The 16,267-nt window shown below is 34.6% G+C and overlaps 1 protein-coding gene across 3 annotated transcripts in view; it reads right to left on the reverse strand.

Annotated features, from left to right (window-relative positions):
• The window catches only part of USP47 (ubiquitin specific peptidase 47), a 116,123-nt gene that overhangs the window by 43,858 nt on the left and 55,998 nt on the right, over positions 1–16,267 (reverse strand). For all 3 annotated transcript variants that reach the window (XM_009246617.3, XM_002822025.6, XM_009246616.4), the window contains 4 exons: positions 15,442–15,538; positions 10,295–10,440; positions 9,804–9,883; positions 7,606–7,755 (listed from right to left, as the gene is read on the reverse strand). In XM_009246617.3, coding sequence (XP_009244892.1) covers positions 7,606–7,755; positions 9,804–9,883; positions 10,295–10,440; positions 15,442–15,538 — 473 coding nt within the window. The remainder of the gene's footprint in view (positions 1–7,605; positions 7,756–9,803; positions 9,884–10,294; positions 10,441–15,441; positions 15,539–16,267) is intronic.

Raw genomic sequence — 16,267 nt, forward strand, 5'->3', positions numbered from 1 at the left:
TAGGAGCAGACATCCTTGCCTAGACAAGCTTGCCATTCCCTAGGAAGAAAGCAGTCTCTCACCATGAAGTATGATGTTAGCTATAGATATTTTAGGTATGTTTTTTAATCAAGTTGAGGAAATTTCCCTCTATTCCTAGTAGTCTGAGTTATAAGTGAATTATGAATTTTATTAAGCGCCTTTTCTAAATCGATATGATCGTATGAATTTCCTTTTTTTGCCTGTTAATATGGAAGATTATACTCATTGATTTTTAAAATACTGACCAGTCTTGAATCCCGGAAATCAATCCTACTTAGTCACATTATATAATTCTTTTTATAAATTGCTTAATTCCATTTGCTAATATTTTGGAAAGAATTTTCCCAACTATACATATAAGGGATATTGTTTTTTTTAAGAACTGTCTTGGTTTAATATCAGGTAAGAATAGTGTCACAGGACTATGGGTTTCCTCCTCTTTTTTTCTTTTTTTTGAAAAGAAATTGTATAGACCTGGTGTTCACTGTCCTTCGAATGTTTGATACAAGTATCCAGTGAAACAATCAAAATTTGGAGATTTCCTTTTCAAGAGGTTTTAAATTATAAATGTAATTACCTTAACAGTTACAGGGCTATTCAAATTATCTAATTCCTATTGAGTTATTTTCAAAGAATTGGTTCATTTTATCTAAGTTGTCAAATTTATGTGTGCAGAGTTGTTTGTTGTGATCCCTTTGATATCTGCAAGATCTATAGTTATATCCTTTTCATTCCTGATACTGGAAATTTTTGTCTTCCCTTTTTCTCTGTCAGTCTTGCTATTTGTCAATTTTATTGTCTTTTCAAAGAGCCAGCCCTTTGTTTTGTTGACTTCCTCTACTGTTTTCTCATGTTCAATGTTACCGATTTCTCTGCTTTTCTTTATTATGTCCTTCCTTCCACTTACTTTGGGTTTCTTTTGCTCTTCTTTTTTCAGGTTAGGTGGAAGCTTAGATTACTGATCTGGCCCTTTTCCTGTCTTTTAGTATAAGCATTTAATACTGTGAGTTTCCCTCTCGGTATTGCTTTAGTTGTGCCTCAAAAAAATTCATTATGTTTTACTTTTCATTAAGTTCAAAATATTTTTAAAATTTCCCTTGATACTTCCTCTTTGACCCATGGATCATTTAGAAGCGTTATTTCCCAAGTGTTTTGTGACATTCTGCTAATCTGATTCCACTGTTGTTGAAAAAAATCACACATTCTATGATTTTAAATTTTTTGAGGTCTTATGGTCCAGAGTATATGGTCTATCCTCGTATATATTTAATGCACACTTGAAAAGGATGTATATTCTGCTGCTGTTGGGTGAAGCACTTTAGCAATGTTCATTAGATCTGTTGGTTGATGGTGTTGCTGAGTTCTACATCTTTGCTATTTCTGTCTAGTTGTTCTACCTATCAGTAAGAGAGGGAGGCGTGCTGAAGTCTGCAACTGTAATTGTAGATGTCTTTTTCCTTTTAGTTCTGACCGTTTTTCCTTCATGTATTTTGGCAGCTGTGTTATTTTCTGCATACACATTTAGGATTGTTGTCTTCTTGGTTGTCTGACACTTTTATTACAAGATAACACCCCTCTCTGTCTCTGGTAATTTTCTTTGCTCTAAAGTCTTCTTTATCTGACACTAACATGGCCATTCCTGATTTCTTTTGGTTTATTGTGTTTGGGGTTTGCTCAGCTACTCAGATCTGTAGGTTTATGCCTTTTGCTAAATTTGGAACATTTTCATCCACTATTTCTTTGTACCTGCCGCCTTCTTTTTCCTTATTCATCTCCTTCCAGGACTTTAATGACACAAGTGTTTTACCTTTTGCTCTCCTTCCAGTATTCCAATGACACAGTGTTAAACCTTTTGTTATAGTCCCATAAGTCCTTGAGGACACATATTTTTTTCAGTCTATCTTCTCTCTGCTGTTTAGACTGGGTAATATCTATCATTCTATCTTCAAGTTCACAGATTTGACCTACTGTCTCTTTCATTCAGCTGTTCAGCCTATCCACTGGGTTTTTAATTTTGCTTATTGCAGTTTTCAGTTCCAAATTTTCATTTCTTTATATCTCTGATTCCCTAAAATTTTCATTGTTTTCAGTGTGCTTAGGATTGCTCACTGAAGTGTTTCTATGACGGCTGCTTTAAAATATTTATCAAATAATCCTAACATCTTTGTCATTTCAGTGTTTATGTCTACTGGTTTTCTTTTTTAACTCAAACTGAGATTTGTGATTTCTTAATTGAAACCTGGACATTTGGGGTGTTATGAGATTCTGGACCATATTTAAACCTTCTAGTTTAAATGCCTCCTTTGACACTGTACCATCTGGGGGAAGGGCTCTGCCATATTAGTGCCAGATGGCATTAGAAGTCCAGGTTTCCCTCTTGGCCTATGTGGACACCTGAATGGAGGAAGCTCCTTGTTAGTGCTGGGCAGGGAAAGGAATTCTGGGTATTTAGTAGGCCTCTGCTGATATAATCTTGGCTGTAAGGGGCAGGAGTATCTCAGTACTACACCCCAACACTGACACAAGCAGGAGGGGCTCGCCTCCTTACCCCTGGGAGGTGGTGAAGGAACAGAGAATCTAGGCTCCCCACTCAGCACTGGCAGGCACAAGTTGATGTAAGGCCTTTTTTTTCTGTGGTGTTTGGTTAGAGCACAGCAGTTATGGTCTAAAAGTTTTCTGGCTCGCTAGGCTGTCTTTCTCCTGGTCCTTCAGTTAAAGAGAACAGGGTTTTTCAGTCTGTACCCATTGCTGTTTCCAGGCTGCACCCATTGCTGTTTCCAGGCTGCCAGCTTCTTCAGTTCCAAGTCTGGGATATATTAGGCAAAAAGAAAACCCATGGAACTCACCACTGTGTTATTCCTTGGGTGCTGAGGTCCCTAGTGTGTATGCCTTCTCTCCACCTTTCAGTCTTCTTATGTTTATTTTATATATAATGCTCAAAGTTTTCAGTTGTTTTAGTGGGAGGAATAGGGCAATGTACATCTACTCCATCTTCCTGAAAGCAGAAGTCCCCACTTTTTAAACTTGTTCCCACTATGTCCAACCATACACATTCCTGGAAAAATGAGGGTAGAGTCTATGGAAGAGATTTTTCTTTATCTGATGCTTACATATTTGGACAAATTTGGACCACTGCTTCACCCAAATGAGTTCTGTGGCTGAGTCACCCATGTAAGAATGTCCAAACCACCTGTTATGTCAGGGTAGGACTTATAATATAAACTTGTGTAAATAGTTGAAATGCTTTTGATTTCATAAATACTACTTTCACAATTTTCCATTCAAAACTTTAAAACAATCATTAAACTATGTTTACTTAGGAAACAAGTCTTTTATATAATCTTATTTCTCCAAAGACACTATATGAAATTACGCAGCTAAACCCTGATCAAACTTTTGAACACATTTTTGTCATAATAAACAGGTATTTAAATGTACGTAATTAATAATAGAATAAAAATATCCTAAAAGAAAATGGCCTAGAACAGTGTCTGCCATAGAGTAGGCACTAAATAAATGTTGTATGACAAAATATACCAATAAAAAGACAGTGTCTAAAATTTTACTGTTAAACAAAAAAGCACTTCCTTAGATAATGTCAAACATGAGGCTACATTGTTTTTCTTTAATTTATAAATTATGCTTTCATAATTAACAAACAAAAAGTTAATATTTCTAATTTCTATGTATTACTAGAATATACTTAGAACTAGAATATACTTAGAACTATCTCCTTATTTAATACATTCTCACATGTGGTTGGCAATAAGCAGTCAAAGTTACTCTGATCTAGTCAGTGAACATGGAAGGCTCTAACTATCTAATAAGTCATTAAGAGCAAAATTATTTAAAGATTACTACAAGTAATTCTTCAACTGATATTAATTTTTCAGTATTAATAAAAAATACGTAAAACAACAGGAAATTATAACACATATTTTAGTATTCTCACTCCCTCTCAACATCCCAAGGACGCAAATATAAACAAAGTAGTGACATTCTTAAATCACCTTAATCTAATGTAGAGCTTCCCATATTATGTTCCTCAGAATCCTAATGTCTCTTGAGACATTAACAGATGTCCCACAGAGAAAGAAAATGCTAGGTTAAACACATTTAAACAAATTTCTCAACTACAGGAATCACTGAGGCATTTAAAATATAATATGCACTGTGATATTTCCAAAGAGGATTATTGTTATAGTTTCCCAAATCTATTTAATCAAGGACACCTTCCCCAAAATACCTACTAAATCCTTTTACAGACTAGTATTGAACAGAACTCAATCTGAGATATACAGAATGGCAGAAGAGCCTTTCAATATTGATTCCCTACTTGGATGAGTAAAATGAAGATCAGAAATCTAACAAATATCAGTTACAATAACTAAAAATCTATTGAAAAAAGAAAATATTATAATAAAAGGCTCTTTTTGGCCTCCCTACTTTATGGGAGCTTATTTTTTAAACTGCAGAAGTCTCCCAGCTCTCATTATAAAAATAATCTGTTATCATACTAAACAAAAACCCACAAAAATTGATTGTGGATATTATAATAAGTTAGATGAGTACTACTTTCAGTCCAATTTTAATCCTACCTATTATTTGCAAGTTAATTTATTTGACCATAAAGATAAAACAACTCCAGAAATTGGACATTTTAGATGAAGGTTTAAAAAAGAAAAACCCTGGCTGGGTGTGGTAGCTCATGCCTGAAATCCCAGCACTTTAAGAGGCCGAGATGGGAGGATTGCTAGAGGCCAGGAGTTTGAGACCAGCCTGGTCAACACAGCGAGACCTCATCTCTAAAAAAAGAAACAAATATTTAATAAATTTTTTAAAAGAGAGAGAGAAAAAAAAGAAAAACCCTTCAATTTTTAAAAGACCTCACTCTTAATTATCTGAAATTAAACCCATAATATTGTGGCACACTAAACAAAACATACAATAAACAGAATATATAACCATCAGTGTGTACGTGTGTGCACATGCACGTGCTAGTGTATGTCTACATCTATATCTTTTTTTTTTTTTTTTTTTTTGAGACAGAGTCATGCTCAGTTGCCCAGGATGGAGTGCAGTGGTGCGATCTCAGCCCACTGCAGCCTCTGCCTCCTGGGTTCAAGCAATTCTCCTGCCTCTGCCTCCCGAGTAGCTGGGAATACAGGCATGCACCACAGTGCCCAGCTAATTTTTAGTAGAGACGAGGTTTCACCATGTTTGTCAGACTGGTCTCGAACTCCTGTCCTCAAGTGATCTGCCCACCTTGCCTTTCTAAAGTGCTGGGATTACAGGTGTGAGCCACTGTGCCCAGCCTACATCTATATCTAATATATTAAATAAGACAAAAATACCAGTCCACTAAAAAAGGTAGAATAATAATTTTAAGAGAGTCCAGTTAAAATTCAGGCCAATTTTATATAATCTGAATGAGTGATTTTATGGTACCTCTTTTAACTAGATTTTTGCAATCCATAATGCCAATTCTTTTTAAAACATGTCAAATTCTTTTTAAAACATACACAGTTAACAAAATACAAAATGGCAAGCAGTGACATATAACCAATTTTAGATGCTGTATGATGATATTTGTGGACTAAGAAGAGTTAGGTTATAGATTTAAATTCAGAAAATAATGAGAAATCACTTACCTCTAACTAAAGTTCTCCGAAGGTAGTATCCTCCTTAGAACCCCTATCTTGGGTAGTTTCACCTGCTGTAACTTCCCTCAAGAGATTCCAGCAAAGTCTAGAAAGTTTTAAGTTCTCTTCCGCAAGCCCTATTAGCGCATGTGTGTTATAAACCTGCTCACATACTGCTTCATAGCTGCAACTTCCAATTCCCACTGAACCACCACCACTACTACCACCCACGTATCATCAGTGGAGGATACTACCTTTGGAGAATTCCATTTAGAAATGTGATATTGTTCACATCCCCAGAAGTATCCTCCAAATCACTCCATTACTTTGTCTATTAACGTACTTAAGAGAGTGGTGGCAAATCAGCAGGTGAATAAATAATGACATGAAGATTTAGCTGAGCAATATATTCAGCAATTGCTGAATACTCAAATATAAGATTTAATATAGCAAAAATTAGCTTCCTCAATATTCAATTAATATGTTAAAAACTAAACTAAATGTATATATGGAAAAATTTTCATAAAAATACTTTAATAAATAAGGTAGAAAAAATAGTCCATATCACTTGGGACTACCAAATATTTCCCTAGTATATTTTGTCAGAGAAATGCGAGTATTTAAAAATTAGTTAGGAAATCCGTCATTGGAAGACAAATGTTAATTTTTCAATGATTTTTTCAGTACGTCATTTCTACTTTGAACTACCAATTAAAGCAAAATAAGGTTTAAAAAATAAAAACCAAAACTAGCCACCCAAACCAAAGCTCATTTAATACACCTAGATGGCCATTTAAAAAGGTAGTACTAAACATCTAAAAAACTTTTCAAATATACTCAGGAAGCCGACTATGAAAAACAGTAGCGGAAAGCAGACTTGATCTTATGCTACCCAGAAAAGGTCTTTTACTTAGATGCTTGCTTTGGATCCCCATTGACTGATTCCATAATTTATTGCTGGTCATTTCCTAATAGCCACATAAAGGTAGGAGAAAAAATCAAAAGGAATCAATCATCCTAGAGGCCAGAGGACTAAACCATACTTGTAGCACTATCTTAGAAGTATAGAAAAGCTTTTAAAAAACTGATTTTTAGCTACAAGCCACCATCAGTTTAATAACAACATAAATAAGACCAAAACATAAAACATAATGAAATTCTACTTTTAAAGGTATCTTATTTAGCTTTGAAAGCTTCCCCTGGCACATGGCAGGTTCAAATAAACGTTTTTGAGCACTTTAATTTTAAATATCAACTTAAGTCTTTCCATTATTTTCCTGTCGTATAAGTAAATACACATACGTATAGATAAAATATAATTAAAAAATTATAAAAAAGCAATTAAGAAATGGATGACAAATGGAATGAGAAAATCTCAGCTAATCCTCCAATCAGATACTCAGTATATGAATAATTAAGGTGATTACAGTTTTGATTCTTCGAATTATCTGTGCCACTACAATGTATGTTTTATTAAACTAAATATTTAGAGTAGGGATGCTTCTTTTAAAAATATGGACTGTTTGTCATAAAAACCAGAGGTGCTTTTTCCAATTTTAAAAGTGTATGGATCAAAACAATCCCCCCAAAACAAAGTACTTTCCACTGCAAAAAGTGGTCACAGTAACAGCATTTATAAAATAGACTGTTTAGAGGTGAAAAAAAAGATAAAAGTGAAATCATCTAATCACCTATCCAAAAGAATAAAACACTGAACCATGAGGCAGTACATTTGCATTCATTCTCTCTCTTATAATACATGCACTATTAGGACTTACTGAAGGGTCAAAAATCTTCTAGATCTTGCTAATTTAAACGCAGGAATGACTAACAACCCAAGAAGGTGTATCTAGGATGATACTTACCTTACAAGAGATTATACCACTGTGCTATTATGTATTCTGTGTAAGGATACACAAGCAGTCAGGTGAAAGGTACACACCACACTAGCAAATGCTTGGCTGGACCCATAAGGTCGGATGACCAACGGAATATCAAGATATGTGTCGATTCGCCAACCCTCATAACCACATTCCAGACATCTCACGTAGTCCTTCAGCTTGCCTTGATATAGCTCATTTATAAGATCAGCCTAAAAATAAAATATTTACATTTTTAAGTGTTCCTTAAAAATAACCCTTAAAACATGTAACATTCTACACTTTCTAGAATGGTTTACAAAAGGATATTGATATTTATAGCTAAAATCTTTGAAAACATTAATATTTACCTATATTTATTATATATTATGTAATATTTAAGATTTATCTAAAATTTTATAGAAAAAATCAAAACAACACAAATCACCTAAAATCAATAAAATTAGATTAACACTAATTTGAGTCAGTGTGCAAAAATTAACAATTTCAATATTCATCATGAGAAAACCCAACGATTAATATATTTTGATGAAATCAGTTACCAATTAAGCCTCAAATTATCTTTACATTAAGATGAGAGTAAATCCTAACCTATCACTTTAAGCATGTTAATAATTATACAGCTAAACAATTGGTTGAGTTTTTGTAACTTACATATGTATATCACTTCTCACAATAATATATTCTGATGTATAAACCATATCCTCTAGCTCAAGGTGCAAATCAAATTTTTAGCTTTCAGTAATATACATAAAACAATTTTATGGAGAAATATTACACCACAATCTTTTTAAAATGTATGGAAATTCAAAAAAAATCTTAAAATCCACCTCTCTCAAAATATCCTCACCTAAAAGGATGGATCTCTCACCTAGTCCCCAAACTTAGTTAAGTAGGGCTTTTCTGACTCAAAGGTGGCAGGTAACTCCCTAAGTAAGGACCAAACAGTTTTGTACCAAAACTTGGGAACTCAGTAGGAATGCCCCAGCTGATCTTAATGGAAGTGTTGAACCACAGAAAGGGATGTAACAAGGAAAAAGGTTAACTTCAGACCTATGAAGAAGAAACAGCCCCCAATACCATCTACATAGTTACTAAAACACAGCCCCATAAGACTATGAGAGAAACTAGATCACTAAATGAACTTAAAAATTTTTTCATAATCTCTTAAGTAAGAATAGGCATGAGGATAAGTGTACTACATTTTGCCTCTTTCATAAACTTACATTTCTTCAAACAAATAGGATTTATAAGCCTTCAAACTGGATTGACCATCACTGTCTACACTAAAACCACTTATTTAATGAAGCCTTCTTCATTCATCAGCGTCAGTCATATGTGATTGTCTTCTTCACCTAGGACGGCCTTTTGAAGTGGTTCAAACCAGTGTATTTCAAATACTGAATAGCAAATCACCATAAGAAAATAATTTACACTGCAACCCAGTGCATGTAACTGTAACAAGAGCTTCATAAAATAATACTTACTCTTATGTGATGTTCTCTTATGCTCTATTCTATTCCATTTTTTGAAAATGCTGTTGCAGGCCCAATAAACTGATTTTATAACCCGTGAATAGATTGTAATCTACATTTGGAAAAACTGGTCCAAGCCATCAGAGTAGCTCCAATCAGATATCAGACCCTTCTAGCTACCTTATATACTCTTCCCCTTTTATCCCTGTGACCTTCATTTACTATACCCAGTATAAACCCTCCCATGTATTGAGCCCCATCCCATTCAGCCTTACTCCTCATCCCAACATCTAATGTTCTTTCCACTTCTAACCTGCTCCTCTTTCCATTACATAAGAATCGGGTTAGATTAATGAGGATCCTAAATGTCAAATACATATATTTCACTGGTCAAAATAAAGGTAATGCTTCATGACTATACTTGTGTTACAGATTACAAGACATATAATTTACCTAATTATCTGAAAATGCTGTTCAAAAATCATCCCCAAAACACATATATACAGTTTTTAAATGTATAATTTTCAGAGCTAAAAGAGAACTTCCAGGTTATACAGCCCAATTTCCTTAAAGATGAGAAAACTGATGTCTAGGGTGGTTTAATGATGGTATTTATAACTCAGTTAATGGCTAAATGAGAACTCAGTACTTTCAATTTCCCATTGTGTACTTTAACCATGAGACTAATCCCCAAGTTTTAAAACATTCCAACAGAATAAAAGTCATTTAAGGTAACGAATGATTTATTAGGAAACAGTCCCCTTGATTTGAGAGATATAAATTACCTGTTCTGTTTGCTTCCATTTCTGTTCCAAAGCATCAAACATGACTCTGCATAGTTCTTGTACATCATGCTGCTGCCAAGCTATTTTAAGATAAAATTCAATTAGAAATAGCTATAAACTTAATGTAATGAAACAATCTGTTGTTTAAAAGCAAATAGACAGAAATATTGAAGTCTACCTTAAATAATGCCAAATTTAAAAAAGAACACAAGAATATACATGACAGTCATGAAAAGGAAATCACACGCCAGAAAATAAAGAGATTGCAGCATTCTATAAATAATATATGCTTTATGGTGCTACAATATTTGTCATGTTTGTTATTTTTCATTGTAGAATTATGAAATGTGTTAGAAAATATACGACAACAAACTTGCAATGAAAGGTTTAAGATAAAGGTAATTAAGTTATGTGTAATGTGTTTGTAATATTATTGTCTCCTAGAATTTGTTTGAATATTAGAACACTTATTATTACAAGAGAATTAGTACCCTCACTACTATCCCATCCAAAGCTCCTTGTAACATCTGTGGTTTCAATTGCTCTCTTTTTGCTGGTTTGTAACAAAACAAAAAGCCTTTGAAGTTGGTATGGAATACTTGTCACTGGATCTTCTTCAGATTCTTCAAATTCCCACCTATTAAAATAAAATGTTAATAAATTATTTATAAAATGATTTTATTATTTAAAAGCATAATTAATATCAAAATCATAATAATGTAAGATTTTAATCCTGGAAGCTATACAGAGTTTGAATGCTAATTGAAACTAATAATATCTAATGAAACATTAGTGTTTCCCTAATTCATAAATTCAGAAGAACTTTAGACTTTAACAAGAAAAGGCATAACAAGGCAAAAGTTCTCAAGAAAAGAAGGCAAAGCTCATTTAACTGTGGAACCTGAATCTGACCATAACCTCTGTCCTAATTATTAATTCACAAAAATACAGGAAAAAGAAGAATACTATTACATGAGATACTACGGCATACAACCATCAAAACCCAAACTGTGGAAAACTACAGGATAGATGACATCAGTTTTCTTTCTATTTTTTGCAGAGAATAAATTGCAAGGGTGAAAAAAGATGAAAGAGGATTATAAACAAATTAAATAGATTAAGAATTTTATTAATCAACTGCAATATACAGCTCATATAGATCCTGATTTAAACAAATTGTTAAATGACGCAATCAGGGAAATCGTAGCCCTGACCTGAGATATAATTTACAGATGATATGATGGAGGTATGCTTCCAAACAATCAAGTTGGAGGGTATAGACAAAAAAGATTGATATGAGTTGATATTAATAATATTCAAAGCTGAATGACTGGTGAAGAGGGATTCATTACACTATTTTCCTTTTTTTTTTTTTTTTGAGCCAGAGTCTCCTTCTGTTGCCCAGGCTGGAGTGCAGTGGGACGATCTTGGCTCACTGCAATCTCTGCCCCCTTGGTTTAAGCGATTCTCCTGTCTCAGCCTCCCAAGTAGCTGGGATTATACACATGCACCATGACGCCTGGCTAATTTTTGTATTTTTAGTAGAGATTGGGTTTCACCATGTTGGCCAGGCTGGTCTCAAACTCCTGACCTCAAGTGATCCACCCACCTCTGCCTCCCAAAGTGCTGGGATTACAAGCGTGAGCCACCGCACTCAGCCTACTTCCCTTTTTTTGAATGTTTAAAATTTTCCATAATAAAAAGCTTTTAAAAGGGAATATAAGAAAGTAAACAAAATAATAATCCAGGTAAGATTTTCACCCTCACAAACTTATGATAAACAGCAGTCTAGCCCTAGCTACAGCTACTGTCTCAATAACAAGTGAATTCCCAACTGAAGAACTTAAGATCTCATGGAAAGAAATAAGATTGAGGTACTAAAGTTGGTAATGTACCCACCAAAGTCTTTAAAATAATTCTATATTCATAATATACACCTAAGACAAAATATTAAGTAACAACAATATTAATGTTATTTTACATCTTAAGTTAGGAGTAAGATTACTATTTCCCCACTTTTTAGTTTCAAAAGGAGGTCTGAGCTTTAATTTTTCTCGATGCACTTTACAGACATACTAAAAGACTTTTTTTTTTTCTTTTGGGAATGGCTTTCTATTAGAGTGTTCAATATTTTTCTTACTTTAGGACTGAGAAGTCACAGCTCTGTTCTCATCTTCCTTTTGTTACACACTGGCACTCCCTTTCGCCTCACAGAAGTCAATGAAGTACATTTCACCTTTTTCTTCTCAAGGCTTCCCTGCAAACACCTCTATTCCAATACCTGACTTCTGCTTTAATCCTCCCCTCTTCTATTCTCAATCCCCAGCTCCCTTTTATCTGGTTATCTTCAATAGCGGGTACTTATAACTGACATTATGAAATCAAAAATTCTCTTGGTAACTGTGAGAAAATATTGGTTAAAACAGAAAATGCTCAAATTTCTCGTGTGGGAAATTCACTAATAGGGAGGAATTACTGTAAAATAAGACTGAATTCTCACCTGTCCTTTAGTCTTGGTACAAATACCTGAAAAGGTTTTAAATCTTGCTGGTACTTGCCGTTACTTTAGTCACCTAAGTTAGAAAGTTTGGTGCATATGTGATTCTTTCCTTTCCTTTACTCCTAAGTAAAATTTGTCACTAAGCCATGTTAGTTGTCAATCTGAAATGTAACCACTGCCACCATCATCATTCTGACTCTAATATATCCATGCTTGGTTTAATAACAGATTCCTCTGGGGTTCTCTATCTTTCAAATCAATCCTGTACACTGCACTATATAAACTTTCCTAAAACAATGTATTTAACCCATCACGTACATGACTCCAAATCAAGTGGCAGGTTCTCTGTTGGCTACTACACAAAAAGTGAAGAAAACAGGCCGGGCGCAGTGGCTCACGCCTGTAATCCCAGCACTTTGGAAGGCCGAGGCGGATGGATCAAGAGGTCAGGAGATCGAGACCATCCTGGCTAACACGGTGAAACCCCGTCTCTACTAAAAATACAAAAAGTTAGCCGGGCGAGGTGGCGGGCGCCTGTAGTCCCAGCTACTTGGGAGGCTGAGGCAGGAGAATGGCGTGAACCCCGGGGGGCGGAGCCTGCAGTGAGCCGAGATCGCGCCACTGCACTCCAGCCTGGGTGACAGCGAGACTCCATCTCAAAAAATAAATAAATAAATAAATAAATAAAACCCTATCCTTTTATGCTAGCACTACTCTCTGGATAGTTTACCCTTTTATGCTAGGGCTACTCTCTGGATAGTCAATCCTTTTACGCTAGCGCTACTCTCTAGTCTATCCTTTTACACTAGTGCTACTCTCTAGATAGTCTATCCTTTTACGCTAGTGCTACTCTGTGGCTAGTCTATCCTTTTATGGTAGCGCTACTCTGTGGATAGTTTATCCTTTTCCACTAGCACTACTCTGTGGATAGTTCAATGAGGTTCTTAATTCTACATTAAGAAACATCATGAGTGCTCTCAGGCTTTGTTTCCCCACCTGCTATAAACTTCACTCTCACAATCTCAAGGCCTTCCTTTCTGTTTGACCTCATGTCTGTCTCCTACTTCCTTACTCACCAGGATTGTCACAACGGATTTCTAGTTTCTTTTGTTTTTCGAAGACCTTTACACTTCTGGCTTCTTATGCCTTGTATGCTCTTACTGTAAATCTTTAGAGGGCTTGTTCCTGTGAAGTTCCTGGAATGTCCTCAGGGAGGCCCTTACTGTCTACTACCTGAAGCTGTGACCCTCCTCTCCTCTTCTCCTGACAATTACTCCCTCCACGTTACTCAGCTTTATTTTCTACCTGGCATACATGATTCTGTGAAATAAGCTTATATATAGTTTTACCTAAGGAAGCTCTAAATGAGGTACTTTGTCTTACTCATCACTCTAATCCTTACATCTAAAAGAATGCCTAGCACACAGTAAGTGTCCAATACATGTTTGCTGATGAATAGCCCTGGCTATCCTCTTAATTTCCTCTACAGTGCTGTAAATTTACAGTCCACTTTCAGAGTATTAAAACAGATGGTTAAATAAGTGCCCACGATCCCCGTTCCTATGCATACTCCCTAAAACAGGCACATCGTCCAACTATCTGGTCTATGCTAGTTTTGAGAGCAGGCTCTGAACTCTATTAACCTCATCCTCCAGTACTCTGACAAAACTCTGGTTATGCTGATCCATATCAGCATTGCGGGGGAGCCCCCCGCAACACACTGTGCTTATTGGCATCCGCTAGTGTACAGGCAGAATAGGGTAGTGAATCCTGGCATCTACTAGGTGCAACTTCTAGCAGTGTGCTTTCAGGCAAAGCTATTTCTTCTCTGTGCCTTCAGTTACATTCTTTGTAAAATGCGGACAATAATAGCATAAAATTCATATAGTTACTATGAGAATTAAGTGAATCTATATATAAAGTGCTCGGAACACTACCTGATACAAACAATAACTAACACTCAGGTAGCTCTTCCTATTATTCACTTTCACTTTTGACAGGCCTCCTATCTGCACAGTGTATTCTCTTTCTTCTCAACCTGGCCAAACCATACCTAGCTTCATGACCTACCTGAAGCTTACTTTCTTCTCCAAGTTTCACCAACCTTTCTTCTCTTTAAACTCTAATGGTATTTGGCTGTCTTTAAATGTTATTTAAACTATTTCAAACATATACATATTGCTATTGTAGAAAGACTTATAAATTACTCAAGAACAAAGATCTTATTTCTAATTCCCTCTCTATCCACCAAGTGCCTCGCATTTAAACACTACAGGGCAATACATGCATACAGAATGACAAATACATCAACTTCTACAAGTAAGTTCAGATAACAAGCTGACAGATTAATCTAATGGTGATATAATGTTGTTTGAGTAATACAATAAGCAATATTAAAAGTTCCAAAAATAACCTAAATACATATTTACAGTAATGTAAAGATGTTACTGGAAAGTAACACAAAGGAAAAAAAATCAGTTTACTCATAAAAGTATCTTAAAAACTAAAAAGTTATGTGTTTATCTTAAAGAAAATATACAAAGCAAAGGTGTGTTAAATGTGTCATAATAGGATATTCATAAAAATAAATGTCTGACTTCACGGTTTACTTAAACACAGACTTCCTCCATAGAGCATTTTAAACTATCTGATGTATATGGAGTCTTTTAGAAACACACACACACACACACACACAGGCACACACACGCATATGAAACAAGCTGTAAGTATCATATTTTAATTAGAAACAAAACTTGCAAGTTAAAAAAAAAACTTTGGATACTTAAATTGAGAGGTGGAAGGAGAGTATGGATTTATATATTCGAATTCTCTCAAAAGCAGTTATTTATTTCTTCATAAAGGGTGTTAAGGCTACAAGAGAGGGAAGCTTTTTACCCTACATGTAAATCTTATCAATTTTATCCTTTTGCTCTCTATATACTTCTGATTCTCTCTCTGCACACATTTTTCATATACCTGTTTTTCACAAGATCTTTGTTATTACATAGGAAAGAAGTTATATCTTATGGTGTGAGAAATGCCCCAAACTTTAAAATAACTTCAAGAAGATACATTTTGTTAAAAGTGATATTTTCATTCTTGAATCAATTTTATTTATACAATTTTTTGAATACTCACTTATATAATGCATTCCTAAATTCAGGAGTCATAAAAAGTGTTTGCAAAAGGCTATTCAAATAGCACGTCATTGCTTGGTTTACTAGTCCCACATATCCTTTAAAGAGAAAATACAAATATACATTAATCAGCATTTACATTAAAAATAACAAAAACATAATAAGAATTTAATTTATAGTAAATATTCAGAGGTTAAAGTTACTACTCATTTGGAAATTATTTCAATTTGTTCAATAGCACCTAAGAAAAGATCCCTTTTCTAATATGTGCTCTAAGTAAGCTTTGTTTTGCAGAAAATGTCAGGATACCTTGTTATAGATACGTCCAGAGATACACATGGAGATTATATGACATTAACATTTTAAGAGTAGTATGTTCAGTAAAGTATGTGTTACTGGCATAGACATAATCTTTTTCCCCCAAAATCTAAAAGTTTAAACATATTAAACTTTTAAATATATTAAACTAGATTATAATGGAAAAGTATAAACATATTCACTTTAAATAGCATCACACACATCCAATGTAAAAAGACTATACAGAACCAGTTATCCCTGTCATCAAGCCCTATAAACCAATTTCTGTAAGAATGATAACATATGAGATAAATTCACTACATGCAAACTCACAAAAGCTGAGACTCTAAGTAATGCAGAGTGACTTCATCTGTTTCGACAAGCCTGTCAATGAAATTCTATAGATCAGCATGCTGTGCAAAGGGTGATATGGATCCACACCATCTGTACTTGTATGATTCCAAGAAAAGACCAAGTATGGTAGCTATCTGCTTTTCACTTTGTACTAAGGTTCAAGCTTTTATTTTTTT

The sequence above is a fragment of the Pongo abelii genome, chromosome 9, assembly GCF_028885655.2.
Source record: "Pongo abelii isolate AG06213 chromosome 9, NHGRI_mPonAbe1-v2.0_pri, whole genome shotgun sequence".
Classification (NCBI taxonomy): domain Eukaryota; kingdom Metazoa; phylum Chordata; class Mammalia; order Primates; family Hominidae; genus Pongo; species Pongo abelii.